This window comes from Podarcis vaucheri (genome assembly GCF_965113315.1).
Source record: "Podarcis vaucheri genome assembly, chromosome: 7".
Lineage (NCBI taxonomy): Eukaryota > Metazoa > Chordata > Lepidosauria > Squamata > Lacertidae > Podarcis > Podarcis vaucheri.
The window spans coordinates 17,759,788-17,776,045 of NC_138765.1; the positions used below are offsets into that span (position 1 = coordinate 17,759,788).

At 42.8% G+C, this 16,258-nt stretch overlaps 1 protein-coding gene across 1 annotated transcript; it reads left to right on the forward strand.

The window, feature by feature from the left end:
* The first annotated feature begins 8,270 nt into the window (after positions 1-8,270).
* On the forward strand, positions 8,271-16,164 carry LOC309537315 (phospholipase A2 inhibitor and Ly6/PLAUR domain-containing protein-like). Its single transcript, XM_082232161.1, has 6 exons — positions 8,271-8,395; positions 9,110-9,202; positions 10,839-10,949; positions 12,091-12,243; positions 14,326-14,469; positions 15,649-16,164. The coding sequence occupies exons 2-6, from the start codon at positions 9,154-9,156 to the stop codon at positions 15,789-15,791; spliced, it is 600 nt and encodes a 199-aa protein (XP_082088287.1). The 5' UTR covers positions 8,271-8,395; positions 9,110-9,153; the 3' UTR covers positions 15,792-16,164.
* The last annotated feature ends 94 nt before the right edge of the window (positions 16,165-16,258 follow it).

The window sequence follows — 16,258 nt, forward strand, 5'->3', positions numbered from 1 at the left end:
TTTAGTTCCTTCCATGTTCCTCTGCTTTCAAATTCCCTAGCCCTATGGAGGTGTGGTTAAGTTGCTGTAAGTGACGTAAGCTTGAATTTATTTACTTTGGCCATGGATAGCCTCAATAAACCACATTTCCAAAGCAGATAGTGAACAATAAAAACTATTAAAATTATTAACAAGGTTCTTTTATCAAGAAGCAGGAAGGGTGTGTCCATTTTTCATACCATGTAAAATTATTCTCCAGGAGTATCTGTAATCTTCCTCAAGTACAGAAAAATATTTTTTTAAGTCTCCTTCTGAGACACAAGCCTTTTAGACCCCTGAATTCTTCTCCAGCTCAGATTAAAATCCAACTCAAATACTTCACTTCAGGAGTGGGGGACTTTTACACCAAGGGCCACATTCCCCTCTGAGCAATATATTAGGGGCCACATGCCAGGGGCAAGCGAGGGGGCAGAGCCAAAAGTGGTCAGAACAAGGAATGCAGATTTCACCTTTGTACAGCAGGTTAGTTTCTACACATTCCCACACACCCTTCTCTGTGCTCTAACCAGGTGAACATGAGGCGTTATTGGAGGTCAAGGATACAGTCAAGCAAGGCCAAAACATACCTCAAGGAAGATGTGTATCGTAGAGATAAGTAGTATGGCTGATGTGGAAATCAAGGTCCAGCAGGCTGCACTTCAACCCGGGCTGGAGGTTTCCCACCCTGTCTCGTCTCTATTAGTCTTCATAGGGAAGATTTGAGAGGCTTCTGGAGCAAGATGCCAGAAGAGGAACCCATCCATGTACCCACCACAGAGAATCATCTTACCTTAAAGGATTCTCCATGGAGAGGATGATTTTCCCCTCTCAGATTCCACTTCAGAGTCTCTTTATGTCTGCTCCTAATCAGAACCAAAGACCAGAAGGGGAAACCCCAATATTTGTGTGTGTGTGTTGGGGAGGTCCTTGTTTGTATGTTTGTTGTTTCCTTTCCTTTCCTTCTATTTCCTTTCCTTTCTTGTTTGGCTTCTGAATTATGCCCCTCATTGATGTAATGAAGCAATATTGCTTCACTCACTGAGCAGGAACAGAATTTGGAGGATGAGATAAGGGGTTCACTCTGCCCTTCGTCAGCTCTCCACCTGCCTGCCCTCATACCTTACAACCAGTGCAGGGGGTGGCACTGGCTGTCAGCTTCTTCTTTCCACCCCCCTTACATTTCTGAGCACAATTCAAAGTGTTGGTGCTGACCTTTAAAGCCCTAAACAGCCTCAGTCCAGTATACCTGAAGGAGCGTCTCCAACCCCATCGTTCTGCCCGGACACTGAGGTCCAGCGCCGAGGGCCTTCTGGCGGTTCCCTCACTGCAAGAAGTGAGGTTGCAGGGAACCAGGCAGACGGCCTTCTCAGTAGTGGCACCCGCCCTGTGGAACACCCTCCCACCAGATGTGAAGGAAATGAACAACTATCTGACTTTTAGAAGACATTTGAAGGCAGCCCTGTTTAGGGAAGCTTTTCATAGAATCATAGAATCATAGAATCATAGAGTTGGAAGAGACCACAAGGGCCATCGAGTCCAACCCCCTGCCAAGCAGGAAACACCATCAGAGCACTCCTGACATATGGCTGTCAAGCCTCTGCTTAAAGACCTCCAAAGAAGGAGACTCCAACACACTCCTTGGCAGCAAATTCCACTGTCAAACAGCTCTTACTGTCAGGAAGTTCTTCCTAATGTTTAGGTGGAATCTTCTTTCTTGTAGTTTGGATCCATTGCTCCGTGTTCACTTCTCTGGAGCAGCTGAAAACAACCTTTCTCCCTCCTCTATGTGACATCCTTTTATATATTTGAACATGGCTATCATATCACCCCTTAACCTCCTCTTCTCCAGGCTAAACATGCCCAGCTCCCTTAGCCGTTCCTCATAAGGCATCGTTTCCAGGCCTTTGACCATTTTGGTTGCCCTCCTCTGGACACGTTCCAGTTTGTCAGTGTCCTTCTTGAATTGTGGTGCCCAGAACTGGACACAGTACTCCAGGTGAGGTCTGACCAGAGCAGAATACAGTGGCACTATTACTTCCCTTGATCTAGATGCTATACTCCTATTGATGCAGCCCAGAATTGCATTGGCTTTTTTAGCTGCCGCGTCACACTGTTGGCTCATGTCAAGTTTTTAATGTTTAACAGACTACTGTATTTTAATATTGTGTTGGAAGCCGCCCAGAGTGGCTAGGGAAACCCAGCCAGGTGGGCGGGGTATAAATAATAAATTATTATTAGTATTAAGCTCAGTGTTTCCCTTGTAGAGCTTAGCAGCAAGGAGGATCATGGGAGAAAATGAGAATTAGTCTCGTTGGGCATTGGTTCTGGCTCCACCTGTTGTTGGGCTCTGTACCAGGGAGTGCCAGCCACCAATGGGCACAGATTGGGCCCAAAAAGAAAGGGCAAGTAAGGGGGCATGCAATGTCTTGACAAGAGTGTGGGGCCCCCCACTGAGGACACCTTGCCTAAGGGTCCCCCACATCCTAGAATGAGGACTGCTCTGCGGCAGTGTGATTTAAGCTACTTTCACACCATACATTTAATTTTTATTTAAATATATATAAATTTTATTTTTGCACTTTCTATTTTACATAAGCAAATGAATACATAAACATATACAGTCATACCTCGGGTTGAATGTGCTTCGGGATGAGCGCTTTCGAGTTCACTCCGCGGCAACCCAGAAGTAACAGAGCGCATGGCAGATGAAGGTGATAGACTATATGACATTGGCTGAAATGACTGACAGAATCCGTGAACAGGGGAAAGAGACGGCGGATGAAGATTGGAAGAAATTTAAAACTTATATCAAGAAATATTACAAAATTGATGAATGTTAAAATGTTGAGGTTTTTAGTAAGAAAAGGAGATTACAGCGACAAAAGATTAAGTAAAAGAAAAGAACAAATAAGGGATAAATTTGATAAAATTAAGTTTAGGATTTGCTGAAATAATTCTGGAAATTGGGATGTAGAAAGGGGAGGTTTGGGGGAGTCAGAGAAGTGAGGTTTATGAAAAAAGGAGAGGAAATTATACATGTTTGTTTGTTTCTTTATTTGTTTGTATTGTTTATAAAAACTTTGTAAAACCAATAAAAAATATTATAAAAAAACAGAAGTAACAGAGCGCATTACTTCCGGGTTTCGCCACTTGTGCATGCGCAGACGCTCAAAATGACATCACATGCATTCGCAGAAGCACCGAAACGTGACCCGCGCACGCGCAGACACGCAGACACGGGTTACGTTTGCTTCTAGTTGCGAACAGGGCTCCAGAACAGATCCTTTTTGCATCTAGAGGTACCACTGTAATCCCTTTTGACTTCCCTCTCCCCCCTCCTCATTGTGGATTTTAATGTAATGATTTTCCCCTCTGCATCTCTTTCATAACTCTAGTTTTATAAATCCTTTGTCAATCCATAGTTCTAATTTTTACTGCAAGTTTTCTGAAAATCCTACCATGTATGTAATTGTTTACAATACAAATAAATTAAAAACTTTCCCCATTCTTTATTAAAGACCTCCTCTTCCTGGTGTCTAATTCTTCCTGTAAGTTTTGCCATCTTGGCAGCGTTCATCAATTTTGTCTGCCACTCTTCTTTGGTTGGAGTTGTACCCTCTTTCCATTTCCACACAGCATACATTTAAAGCACTATGATACCACTTTAAACAGTAGTGACTTCCCACAAGGAATTATGGGAGCTGTAGTTTATTAAAGGTTTTGAGAGTAGCTAGGAGGCTCCATTCCCCCAAACAGAGCCGAAACTTCCAGGATTTCCTGGGAAGAGGGATGGACTATTAAACCACTTTGGAGCATCCATTCTAATTTGCTTGTGGGGATGTTGTATGACAATCAACAATCATCTTGCATCCATCAGGATTTGCCTGATATCGTCAGTATTGAATAGAGTTGCACTACTGCCTTACAAATGGTGGAACCTTTTGGTTTCGCATTGTGTTTCTATGCTATGCACAAAAAGGTTGTCTGTAAATGAGATGATGGTCAGCCCTAAAGACCATGACCAGTGGGCAAGGACAATGGGAGTTGGTGCTCAGTGATGTGTGGAAGACCACAGAGTGTCCTGCTTTAGCTACAGGTTGAAGCAGTAACCTCATGTACTCCAGCATTAAGCTCTGGCTCCTCCTTGTGTACACAGGAAGAAGAGTTAATAGGTACCTTTATTTCAAAGCTACCGTAGGTTAATAATGATTATAGGCATCATGCATGCTCTGATGCATTCAGCCCACCCTACAGTATAGGTAGAAATGGATAGATGTGTCCATTGAGGTTCTCTCGATTTCTCATTTTTCCAATCTTCTGTTCAGTTCTCTGCATATTGCACCAATTTGTTATTACTATTTTAAAATCCTCGTGAAAATTCACCAGCACCTTTGTGCAAATTTATCCTTATAAACATCTTTTTGTATGCACTTTGGACTAATGTGCAAAATTTTGCAGGCACCGCCCCCCCCCGAATATAATGCATTTCTGCATGTGATTATCACTTTTATTAATTTTCACTAATAGATTCATTTTGATGCTCACTTTCTGCAATTTTGTAAACATCGTTTGATTGAAGAACTGCATCACAAAATTTGGTAAAGTGAAAATTTCAAAGAATGACTGTGTTTCTCTTCTCACATTATTTCAGAAAGTCAAGGCGGGAAACAGCAATTTAACAATCAATCCCTCCTCACAGGGAACTCTGAGAATTGTGGCTCTAGGAGGGGAATAGGAGTTCACCTGACAACTCTTAGCACCCTTAACAAACCACAGCTCCCACGATTCTTTGCGGGAAGCTGTGACTGTTCAAAGTGGTATCATAGTGCATTAAATGTTTGGAGTGAGTGCTGTCTGGGTTTCAATAACTATGCTTCTGGAATGAAAAAAAAAAAGCTTCATATGATCCTGGTTTTTTTGTCAATAAAAAATAATCTGAACAATCTTTATTTAACAAAATGTATAGACATCTCCAAGCAGTTTTCACAATTATGTTGTTGAAGGCAGGAAGCTTGAAACTGTGCAGCCTATTCCTCTGTTAGCCTGAAGTAATTCCAGACACCTTTTTGCCCCTAACCCAGTAGCAAACAAAATATCTGAGTCTATATGACTGATAATGTTCATTGATTGTACTAAATGTGCAACACACACACACCACACCAAAAAGTAGGAGGGGGGATAATGGGGAAGTACTGGACATGATATGAAAAAGTCTGTGGCTGTCATGTACAAAAATTGTACTGTATGGAACAAAACACCAAGCAGGAAAAAATAACCAAATTGCTGACAGCGAAATTTAGTGAAATTACTGAGCAAGTAGTTTTCTTGCTTGCAAGGAAGCATTGCCAACAGAAAAAGAACAGAGCTATAAAATAGGATTTTGATTCTCAAACAATGGTCTGCTGGGGCATGTGGGGTACACAAGTGGTCTTGAAAGCTGAATGACAGAAAATTTAGGACAGATACAATAAAGTCCTTCACAATGCACATAGTTGAACTATGGCACTCACTCCGACAGGACTCAATGATAGCCACCAATTTAAATGGCTTTAAAAGAGAATTGCACAAATTCATAGAGGATAAGTCTATCAATGGTTGCTAGCATGATGGCACTAGCACATTTAGAAGATAGCAGGCAATGCACCCTACATGTTGCAACTTTTACCATGTACCTATAATGTTGCTGGCATTGTCTGCAGCAATGATCTCTAATTTGAAGCCCAGTGGAGAAAGCCAACCCTCCAGCACTAAGTTTATTTTCTGGGCTGTGGTATACATAACTAAAGCTGGGCATGTTGAAGACTGTCTTATGCTAGCAAAAATGTATAAAACGCGGTCAAATGTATGCTGGAAATGTAAGGGAAAAGAAGGCACTTTTTATCACTTTTTATCATATGTGGTGGAAATGTAAGGTAGTAAAATAATTTTGAGGAATGAGACATGGGTGGCACTGTGGTCTAAACCACTGAGCCTTGGGCTTGCCAATCAGAAGGTCAGCAGTTCGAATCGCCACAATGGAGTGAGCTCCCGTTGCTGAGTCCCAGCTCCTGCCAACCTAGCAGTTCAAAAGCACGTCAAAGTGCAAGTACGGTAAACAAATAGGTACCGCTCCAGCGGGAAGTTAAACGGTGTTTCCATGGGCTGCTCTGGTTTGCCAGAAGTGGCTTAGTCATGCTGGCCTCATGACCCAGAAGCTGTCTGTGGACAAATGCCGGCTCCCTTGGCCAGTAAAGCGAGATGAGCACCGCAACCCCAGAGTCATCCGCAACTGGACTTAAGGGTCAGGGGTCCCTTTACCTTTACTGTATATAATGAGTTGGAAAAAACGTTTAAAATAACCTTTTCTAAATAAAAACCTGGAGCCTTCCTTTCAGGAATTCTAGGTGCCGAAATCCAAAGGGAGCAGAAAAGACTTATGTATGTGACCACGGCTGCACAGGTGTTATTGGCCCAGAGATGGAAAGAGGGTAAAATCCCAACCAGAGAAGAATGGCAGATCAAGTTGATGGATTATGCTGAAATGGCAAAAATGACCGGAAGAATCAGAAATCAGGAAGACCAAAATTTTAATAAGGAATAAATTTATAACTTATATTAAAAACCATTGTAAACAGTTAAAATTGTTAGTAGGATTAGAATATCACTTTTAGTTTAATGGTGAATTTTGGACACAACGGAGAGGTAAAAGATTTGCATTATCATAAAAGATGCAGGAGGAAATGATTAACACTAGGACCCACAAAGAGGAGGGAAGGCCAAGAGATTCCTTGGAATCTAGTTTATATGTTGTATGTTGGCTATGTGACTGTAAAATGTTAATCTGAAAAACCAAATAAATAAATAAATAAATTTTAAAAAGAAGACTGCCTTATGCTGGACTTACCCTGCCCAGTCTGGAAGTTCCTCAACTAAGTGGTAGAGCATCTGGTTTGAGATCAGCGTAGAACACATTTAACTAGAGCAGGGATGTGCAACAGGTCAATCGGGATTGACTGATCAATCTCTGGGAGGTTCTGGTCGATCACAGTCGATTGCTCCTTTTCCTTTGCAGTGTCACAAGAGCATCCTGCTCCACCCTCTTGACCTGCCCTCCATTTCCACCTGATCGCTAGAACAGAAGACAGAGTTTTCGCTGTGAGGTACATTATTTCCTTAGTGATCTTTTGTTGAGTGACTTTTGCCCCTTCCCCTTTACTCAATTTTGACATTTTCCTCTGAAAAACAGGGCTTTCCTCCCTAAAAGCAGCTCAACAATTTTGACCTGAAACTCCCCAGTGGTAGATCACTGCCAGTTTTTTATTCTGTGAGTAGATCACAGTCTCCTGGGAGTTGGACGTCCCTGAACTAGAGGAACCAATGGCCTGTGTTCTTAAGTTCCCTTCCCTGCTTGAGGGACATGGCCTCTCCCAAGACCTGCAAGGTCTTCCTTCATGCACAACCATGGAGGGCATGGCTACCAATGCCTACCAGCCATAATGGTTATGTTCTACCTCCCCTGTCAGAGGCGATATGTCTCTGAGGATCAATTGCTGAGAATTACAGGAGGGCAGAGAAGAGAATGGGATGCTTGACCTGGCTGGCCATTATTGACCTGACCCAGCTGGTTCATCTAATGTTCTAACTATTTAAAAAGAAAATCAGAAGAGGAAGTAAGATACTTGAAAACAAATCTATTTTTTGTTGAGGACAACCAGTGCTGACCCTGCATCTGGATGAGGTCTACTTAAATTGGCAAAAAAATATGCCTTTACATAATTCATTTCCCTATTCTCTCTCATTGCGCAACACTGAAGCTCCTACCCAAGTCATGAGGTAAGTTAAAAAAATATGGTCTGAAAACACTGGAGTCTATAGCAGAAAACACAGAAACCCAAATTGCCTCCATACCCTGAAAGAAGTCTCAACACAATTTATTGGATAGAGGGAAAGGTTCCATTTGATATCCAAATGTTGATATAGGTTCATGAGGACTTCTTTAAAAAAAAAGAGCTGAAAATTTAGAAAACTGACCTTTAGAATGAAAAAAGAAAAGAAGAGATACTGAAATTAGCAGGTGCATCCATTGCTCCCTGTGGCTTAGATGGCTTTCAGAAGCAAATTTACTTCGGATGCTGAATAGGTAAAGGAAGGATTGGACTACAAGTTTTTTTTAATTGATTCTCAGCACTACTAAAATAGGGAAGTGAAAGGACACCGGCCCAGAAACTGAAGGAATGGGATTCAGAAATCTGTAATAGGAGGAGGAGCTTAGGAAATACGTCCTCAAATTCTTGTTTTTAAAGAGAGCAACAAATGAAAACAGAAAGGAAACCATCCCAAGCCTGTCTTCTCTTCCTCTTCCTACAGACACCACCTTGACAACACCTGAGAACTCTTGGTAAGGCCACCATCATCCTCTGATATGTTCCTAGTCTGATCCTTGAATTTAAGCTTACGAAAATTGTATCTAAGCTAGCATCCAAGTAGAATGGAACCTTGGAGTCTGGAGGCCGCATTCAATGTTGGAGTAGACCCATTGAGGTTAATGGACATGGCAAATGTAGGTTCATCGATTTCAATGTGTCTATGCTTAGTTGAACACAGCCCTAGATCATCTGCCCAGTTTGATCTAATTTAGCCATGTTCAGGCATTGTAAATGTTCAACAGTGAGATCAGGATTCTGGACTAGCTGTGCCTTTGAAACCTGATGTTCTTCTTATGCTTTTATGTTACTTCTGTATCTGGTGGAATTTAGACAAGTCATGCAGCCTTCTGTGGATTAAAAAAGAAAAATCCTCTGGTTTTTTCTCTGTAATGAAAGGGACATGCTTTGAAATTATTGTTTCTGAATCATGTGTGTTCTGAATCACAAGAAGGTGCACATAAATATTTCCCCACCCCAATTTTCCTCATTCATCAACACTGTGAGATAGGTTAGGCTGAGAGAAGGTGACTGTCCCAATGTCACTATCACATTTCATGACAGAGAGCAGATATCATTTTTTAGATTCAGAGATATGTAACTTGAGAATGTGCTCCCCATCCTGCCCCCCCCCCCCGCAAAGCTTGTTAAATTTGGAACACTTCACCACCTAACAAATTAAATTACAGGGGCAGTTTCTGTCTGAAGCTACTCACCAGCATTTGGCATCACCATGAAGTTCCTGCTGGGACTCGCCGTTGGCTTTCTGCTTGTGACTATAGGTAAGTAGGGATGGGAGAACCTGTCGATTTCAGTTTTTCCCAAGTTCTGAATGTGTCCATTTCAGTTTCTTCCATATTTATGCTTGCATTTCTGTATGCACTCTTTGGAAACTGCATTGCAACATTTGGAGATGTGCAAGTGTTGAAGGATAGCTGTTTCAGTTTGTGTATTGTGATGAATGAAGAAGGCTTGCATGTTTTTTATTTAAAGTGAGCTGAAGCAAATTTCTTTCCCATCCCTGAAGGTCAGGAATGCTCCTGTGGTCATGCCATCTGGTGTTACATTGTTATGGGAACCAGAATAGCTCCTGTGTGATGGGGAAGGGAGAATTTTGCATAATGCAGGGGTAGAAACCTGAGGTTCTCCAGCCATGCTGGCTCAGGCTGATAAGAGGCTGAAGGACCACACACTCCATCCTAGTGCTAGACCCTTTTCCACCAGCTTCCAACCAAGAGGGAGGTCACTGGAGATGTTGATGCAAGCCCCACAATTGAGTCTGATCCCCTTCAAAGAGGGGGTAGGACCAGTTCAAACTGGAGATGTTTTATTCAAGTGGAAGGGCAAGCTTGGTAGGGACTCAGGAGAGGGCCTTCTTGGTAGCTGTTCCTCCTTGTTGCCCTTCCACCAGCAGGTAGCTGGTGAAATGTGGACTGAATGAAGTTACTGTTAGGTTGATTTGTAGTTGGTTGACTGACCGAACCCAAAAAGTACTCATTAATGGTTCCTCCTCATCCTGGAAAAAAGTGACTGGTGGGGTGCCACAGGGATCTATCTTGGGCCCATTGTTGTTCAACATCTTTATAAACGACTTGGATAAAGGAATTGAGGAGGTGCTCATCAAATTTGCAGATGACACCAAACTGGGAGGGGTAGCTAGTGACGCAGAAGATAGAATCAGGATTCAAAATTTCCTTAGGAGATTGGAGAACTGGGTCCAAACTAGCAAAGTGAATTGCAGTAGGGAAAAATGTAGGGTTCTGTACATAGACATGAAGAACCAGCTGCATAGATATAAGATGGGGGACACCTGGCTTACTAGTAGTACACGTGAAAAGGGTCTAAGAGTCTTGGTGGACCACAAGCTTAGCACAAATCAGCTGTGTGATGCAGCAGCAAAAAATCTAATGTTATTCTAGGCTGCATCAAGTATGGTGTCCCGATCAAGGAAAGTAATAGTCCTGCTCTATTCTGTCTCTATTCTGTCAGTCACTGAGGTCAGGCTCCTATGGTCACTCTGGAGAAGGCAAATGGGAAGAAAACTGAAGAGGAGTTGTTCTGTCCACTCCAAAGCTAAGCATTGGTGCTTCAATTTCAAGAGAATGGTGTGCAAGTTCTGTTACATACAGTGCAACTTCAAGACCACTTAAGTCACTATAAACAAAAAGATACAGGAGCACTCCAAATCATTTGCCCATGGGTGTCACAGAAAATAGTACACACAGCTGAAAGGGAACACCTGGAGATCTGCATTAATCATTGTAATGGGTCCCTAAAAAAAAAAATCGTTGCATTGTTATAAGATTATTGTATAAACATAGAAGGTTGTACATTCTTAGAAGGGGCGTAAATATGAGGTTTCACTTTTGAATTTGCTACTACCCTTCTGAATGGCATGAACTGTTGGCCCTTTTCCAGGTGCTTCTTTGAAGTGTGAAGTTTGTATGGGCAGTGGCAACAACTGTTCTGGCCCCATGGAGACCTGTGACAATGACACCTGCGTCATCTCTGTATCAGAAACCACTGTAGGTGAGTGAAAAGGACCACAAATCTGAGCCTGTGAATAGCTTAAGCAACACTATATTTACTCAGCAGCAGCAGTACCAAAGGCGGCAAGTCATACGGTTCAGTTCCAAAAGCAAATAATCTTTGATGTGGCAACTTTTTTTTTTAATTGTGTGAAGCTTTTACCCCCCTGGCAAGCATTAAGACCTTAAGAAAGTAGAACAGATGAATGTCAGGCTAGAGTGAATAATTTCTTTTATGCAAGTGAAAGATGGAAAATAGGAAGTCCTTTTATTTTTCTTTGTTTCTCCTTTCCCCTTTCTATTCTTTTCTTTTTCTTTCCCCCTTCTTTTTATCTTCTTTCTTCTGTCTCTCCTTTTGTTTTGTTTTCTGTTGGTATCCTCTGCTCTGGGCCATTATTAGGGTCCAAGGATTACTCACACATGAAGGTGGCGGATGGCTGGATGGAAGGACCTTAAGAGGCAAAGAAGGAAAGACTTCCTCATGTGAGAGACTGGGAGAAGAAAGGAAAGCTCCCCGGTGAGAGCTGGAAGGGTCCACCATTTTCGGTGTGAGACAAGGATCAAGAATACCTTTGAGAGAGGACTCTGCATTTTCTTATATCTTTCTTTCTCTGATGTTGTTTTTCTTTAGATTAGTTTCTTTAATTGCATTGTATTATGAAAAAGCTTTAATAAAAATCTTATGGGGAGAAAAAAGAACATAAGTAGAGCAGTATCAGGTCAGGCCAAAAGACCATCTTGTCTAGCACTCTGTTCTCACCATTGCCAACCAGATGCCTGTGAAAAGCTTGTGATCAGAACCTCAATGCAACACCACATTTCTCATTTCTGATTACTGGCAGCTGGCTCTCAGAGGCAGAGCCATTATGGCTAGCAGTGAATTATAACCTTATCTTCATCTAACAATGGCTGCTAACCACAATAGCTACAACCCCTATTTATGGTGTCTTAAATTTTTTTTAGCTGTGGTTTTAAGCCCTCTTGAGCTTGGAAATGAGCCTTGTAAATGGTTGTAGTGAATGCATTAAATATAGGAGAATTTTATATCTTCTTTTAAAATTAGAACTGGGTTTGGGATTTTCTGGCTAAGGAAACTAGCAGAGGCAAAACCTAACCCTTCCTCCTTCATCCCACCCCTGCAGGTGGAATGCAAGCTCAGATAATAGCTAAAAGCTGTGACTCCTCCAGCGTCTGCAAAGACAGAACACAACTCCTCAACTTTGGGCGAGGGCAAGAACTAAGGACAGGAATCGCTTGCTGTGTAGGGGATGCCTGCAAAACTGCAACTCCTCAAGGTAAGGCATACTTCACCACGGCTAGCCCAAGAAATTGTACTTCCTGAGGTGAAGGGTGAGGTGGCCTGGTGAATGTGCACAATATCTGGTTGTTGTACACATTAAGCACTCAACTTGTGCTACCCTTAACATATGGTGAGGATAATAAACAGGGAGGTCAGAGGGAAATGAATGCATTAAGCATAGGTATAGGTGCTGGGTTATGCATTAAGTATAGGTATAGGTGCAGGGACGCAGGTGGCGCTGTGGGTAAAATGTCAGTGCCTAGGACTTGCCGATCGCATGGTCGGCGGTTCGAATCCCCGTGGCGGGGTGCGCTCCCATTGCTCGGTCCCAGCACCTGCCAACCTAGCAGTTCGAAAGCACCCCCGGGTGCAAGTGGATAAATAGGGACTGCTTACTAGCGGGAAGGTAAATGGCATTTCCGTGTGCAGCTCTGGCTCGCCAGAGTAGCTTCGTCATGCTGGCCACGTGACCCGGAAGTGTCTGCAGACAGCGCTGGCTCCCGGCCTCTAGAGTGAGATGAGCGCACAACCCTAGAGTCTGTCAGGCCTGGCCCGTACGGGCAGGGGTACCTTTACCTTTTTATAGGTGCTGGCAATTCAGTTAGAGCTGGAACATATACAAAACGAGCATAATAATCCTTTACAAAGGTGATAAAACTATCAGCTTGGTAGTTTGGGGTTAATTAACACCAATACAGGATAGGAAACAATTGTCTCCATTAAGAACGACGTGAAAAGAATTGTGCCTCTTGATGAAGAAATTTCGTAGTGGAGCCTCCCTTTAAAAATTTTCTACACACACACCTGTTCCTAACAATTAGGGGCATGAATTCAGGCTCATGGTAGTGGTCAGCTCTTCAGAGACAGAAGGTAGGAGAACAAACCAAGTCATGTCTAAGACAATGTGACAGAACAATAACAATGTCAATTTATTTGCACCTGCCCATCAGACCAGGTTGCCCCAGCCTTCTGGGAGACTTCCAACGTATATAAAAACATAATAAAACATTACATTTTTTAAAGCTTCCCTATACAAGCCTGCCTTCAGATGTCTTCTAAAGGTTATTTAGTTCCTCATCTCCTTTACGTCTCCTGGGAAAGCCCTCTGCCTGGTTCCCTGTAGCTTCATTTCTTGCCGTAAAGGATCCGCCAGGAGGTCCTCAGTGTCTGGGCTGAATGATGGGGCTGGAGATGCTCCTTCAGGTATACAGGGCCAAGGCCATTTAGGGCTTTAAAGGTCATCACCAACACTTTGAATTGTGCTCAGAATTCAGAAGGAGAAGATGTAGAAAATTTCCCCTTGCACTTGTGAATAAGGGAGGAATAGGGATTTGCATACTCTCCAGAAATTGTGTCTACGCTTTCAAAATGTGAGGTTTGCTTCTGCTCTGCTCTTGGCCCACACTTTCTTGATGCAGGTCCACACTTTCCTAGTCCATGTTTGAGCACTTTCTTTCCCCTGCCTCTTTCCCCAGGAAAACACAATCTTTACTGCTGAATTCGAGCAAACAGCAATTCAGGTTTTCCACTGACTGTCATTTGCTCCAGTTCAGTGGTAAGTATTGTGATTTCCTGGGGAAAGAGGCAGGGGAAAGAAAAGTCTGGAAATCTCAGCCCAGATGCTATGACAGTGATGTAGCTCAGCCTGGTGGCTACCTGTGTTTCCAGAGGTTGTTGAAAGGACCTTACCTGCAATAGACCTGTAGACTCTAAATGGGAGGACTGAGGGTTCTCTGTGGTTTTTTGCCTGGAACCCTCTGGCTCTGAGGAACGGGCAGCTCAAATGCCTCTGGGCTGGGGACATGCTGACAATATGGATTCCTCATGCACCAGGGCTTCTGGGAAAGTGGTGCCATCAGCAGTTGATGAGGATATTAATTCCTTCGCCTATTCTGCCACCTTCTCAGAATCCATCATGCCATGCCCTTGACATTTGGGGTGTGGGTGTGTGACCCAGGACTATTACAACTTCCTAGTAAAATAGAGGACTGCTAGTTCAAAACTATGATCTCCTCTGCATCAGTTTCCTCGCTTTCTTTGCTCTCACAACCAATGGGCTTTCACTAATTGGTTTCAGTGCCTCCACGCATCAACCAACCCAATGGGAAGCGGTGCCCAGCCTGCTATTCTTTGCTTTCTGGTGTTTGTGATCCCAATGAGACGGTGGACTGCGTTGGACCACAGAACGACTGTCTTGAAATGGCTGTGACAGTTTCTTATGGTAATTCCAATTTCACATACACAATGTGCCATTGAAGGAGGGTCAATGTCCTATATCTATTCTCTTCAGGCAAACTGAAATGCAGGTTGCAAAGGGACTGATGGAATCAGCTGCATGTACATAAAAATATGCATAAAATACTTTGGTGGAGTCAGCACTACATGGTGCTACATGGCCCTCTGAACAGTTTGCCACTGATTTCTGCCTCTCCAAAACATTTATCTGTCCTATTCAGTGAGCTCATGCCACATACTCTCTCTGAGACTAAAGAAGCCATAGAATCATAGAACTGTAGAGTTGGAAGGGACCATGAGCGTCATCTAGTCCAACCCCACTGGAATGCAGGAATCTTTTACCCAATGTGGGGCTCAAACCCACAACCCTGAGGTCAAGAGTCTCATTCTCTACCCACTGAGATATTCTTCCTTACTTATTAGGTTACTGGACTGAATTACTCATTAGGTTAAGTAAATTATAGAGCAAAGACTCAGTGGATATGGACATCTCTTCTTGTAATATATGTAAAATACATGAGAATTGGAAGGGGGTGTCAGGGATCCTTCAGCAACTGACTTGGCATGTTGTTGTTGTTAGAATTTATATACCGCCCTATACCTGGAGGTCTCAGGACGGTTCACAGAATACATTTTTATATAGAATACACTTTATAAAGATGTATTTTCCCCATAAAGATGCAGAAGACCCACTTGATTTCAGAAAATGGCTAGATGGGGATCACATAGTCTAAAGCCAGCTACATTGCTAAGTTTATATAGACTTCCTTTGGTCTGTTTATGTTTTTGTTTTTGCACTGTTATGCTGCAATGCTGTAAATACATCTGGGAATAATCGCCACTGAACTCAATAAGGCTTTCTTTTGAGCAGCCATGTATAGGATTGCTGTTAATAAACTCATTAATTAGCCTTTGCTATGCATCAATAACAGCAATATCAGGTAACAGATTCCAGAGGTGTGGTTGTGCTAGTCTGTTGCAACTGAGGTCAAGTGGCTGTGAAACGTAAGAGATAGAAAAAGAGCCTGTGATAATTCTATAGGCCAGACCACATCTGCAAATTCTTATAGCGCAAGGGATGGAAAATGTCTTGGGACTTGGGCAGAGAGGGCAGTTGTTCGTGGAACCCAGGACTCATCGAATACATCTTGTCTCCCATATCCAGGAACTGTTATCGTCAAGGTTGTTCAGAAGGGCTGTGCCACTAAGGGGTTTTGTGATGGCTTAAAACTAGGCGAAACCACCGTATCCGGCTTTTACTCTCGCGTCACAAAAGCTGAATGCGTGCCAGCCTCACGGCCAGAATGATGACTTCATCAGCTGCCTTCTCAGGATTTGGGGGCTTCTGCCACTGAAGAACCTATTCTGATCCACCTGTGTGCTGCTGCGTGAGGGGGGACTCTGCTTAAACACCTCTGTATCACTTATCTGCAACTTCATCCAAAAATGAGTTCTACCTCCCAAGGGTAGAATGATGCCCTCTTTGAGTGAAACAAATAAATCATAACTTGGATGAAAGATGTCCCCTTGTTCTGCTAGAGCAGAGATAGGGAATCCTGCGGCCCTCCAGGTGTCAAGTGACAAGTGGGCAGGGCCACCTATCTGTCAGTCACTTGACATCATTATGCTTTTTTATATAGAGAGATTTTTTCAAAGGAAAATAAAATATATATATATACAACTTTTTCCAGTTAACATTCAGTTCGTATTCGACTTCCCCTCTCCCCATCCATGGTTCCCCCACATTTTCTAATATTGCGGCATATTATAGTTCT

Excerpts from the sequence above, each read along its gene's own strand:
- LOC309537315 (XM_082232161.1), top strand. The coding sequence starts at position 9,154 with ATGAAGTTCCTGCTGGGACTCGCCGTTGGCTTTCTGCTTGTGACTATA. Across the intron at positions 9,203-10,838 it reads CTTTCTGCTTGTGACTATAG|GTGCTTCTTTGAAGTGTGAA; the intron begins GTAAGTAGGGAT and ends GCCCTTTTCCAG. Across the intron at positions 10,950-12,090 it reads TGTATCAGAAACCACTGTAG|GTGGAATGCAAGCTCAGATA; the intron begins GTGAGTGAAAAG and ends CCACCCCTGCAG.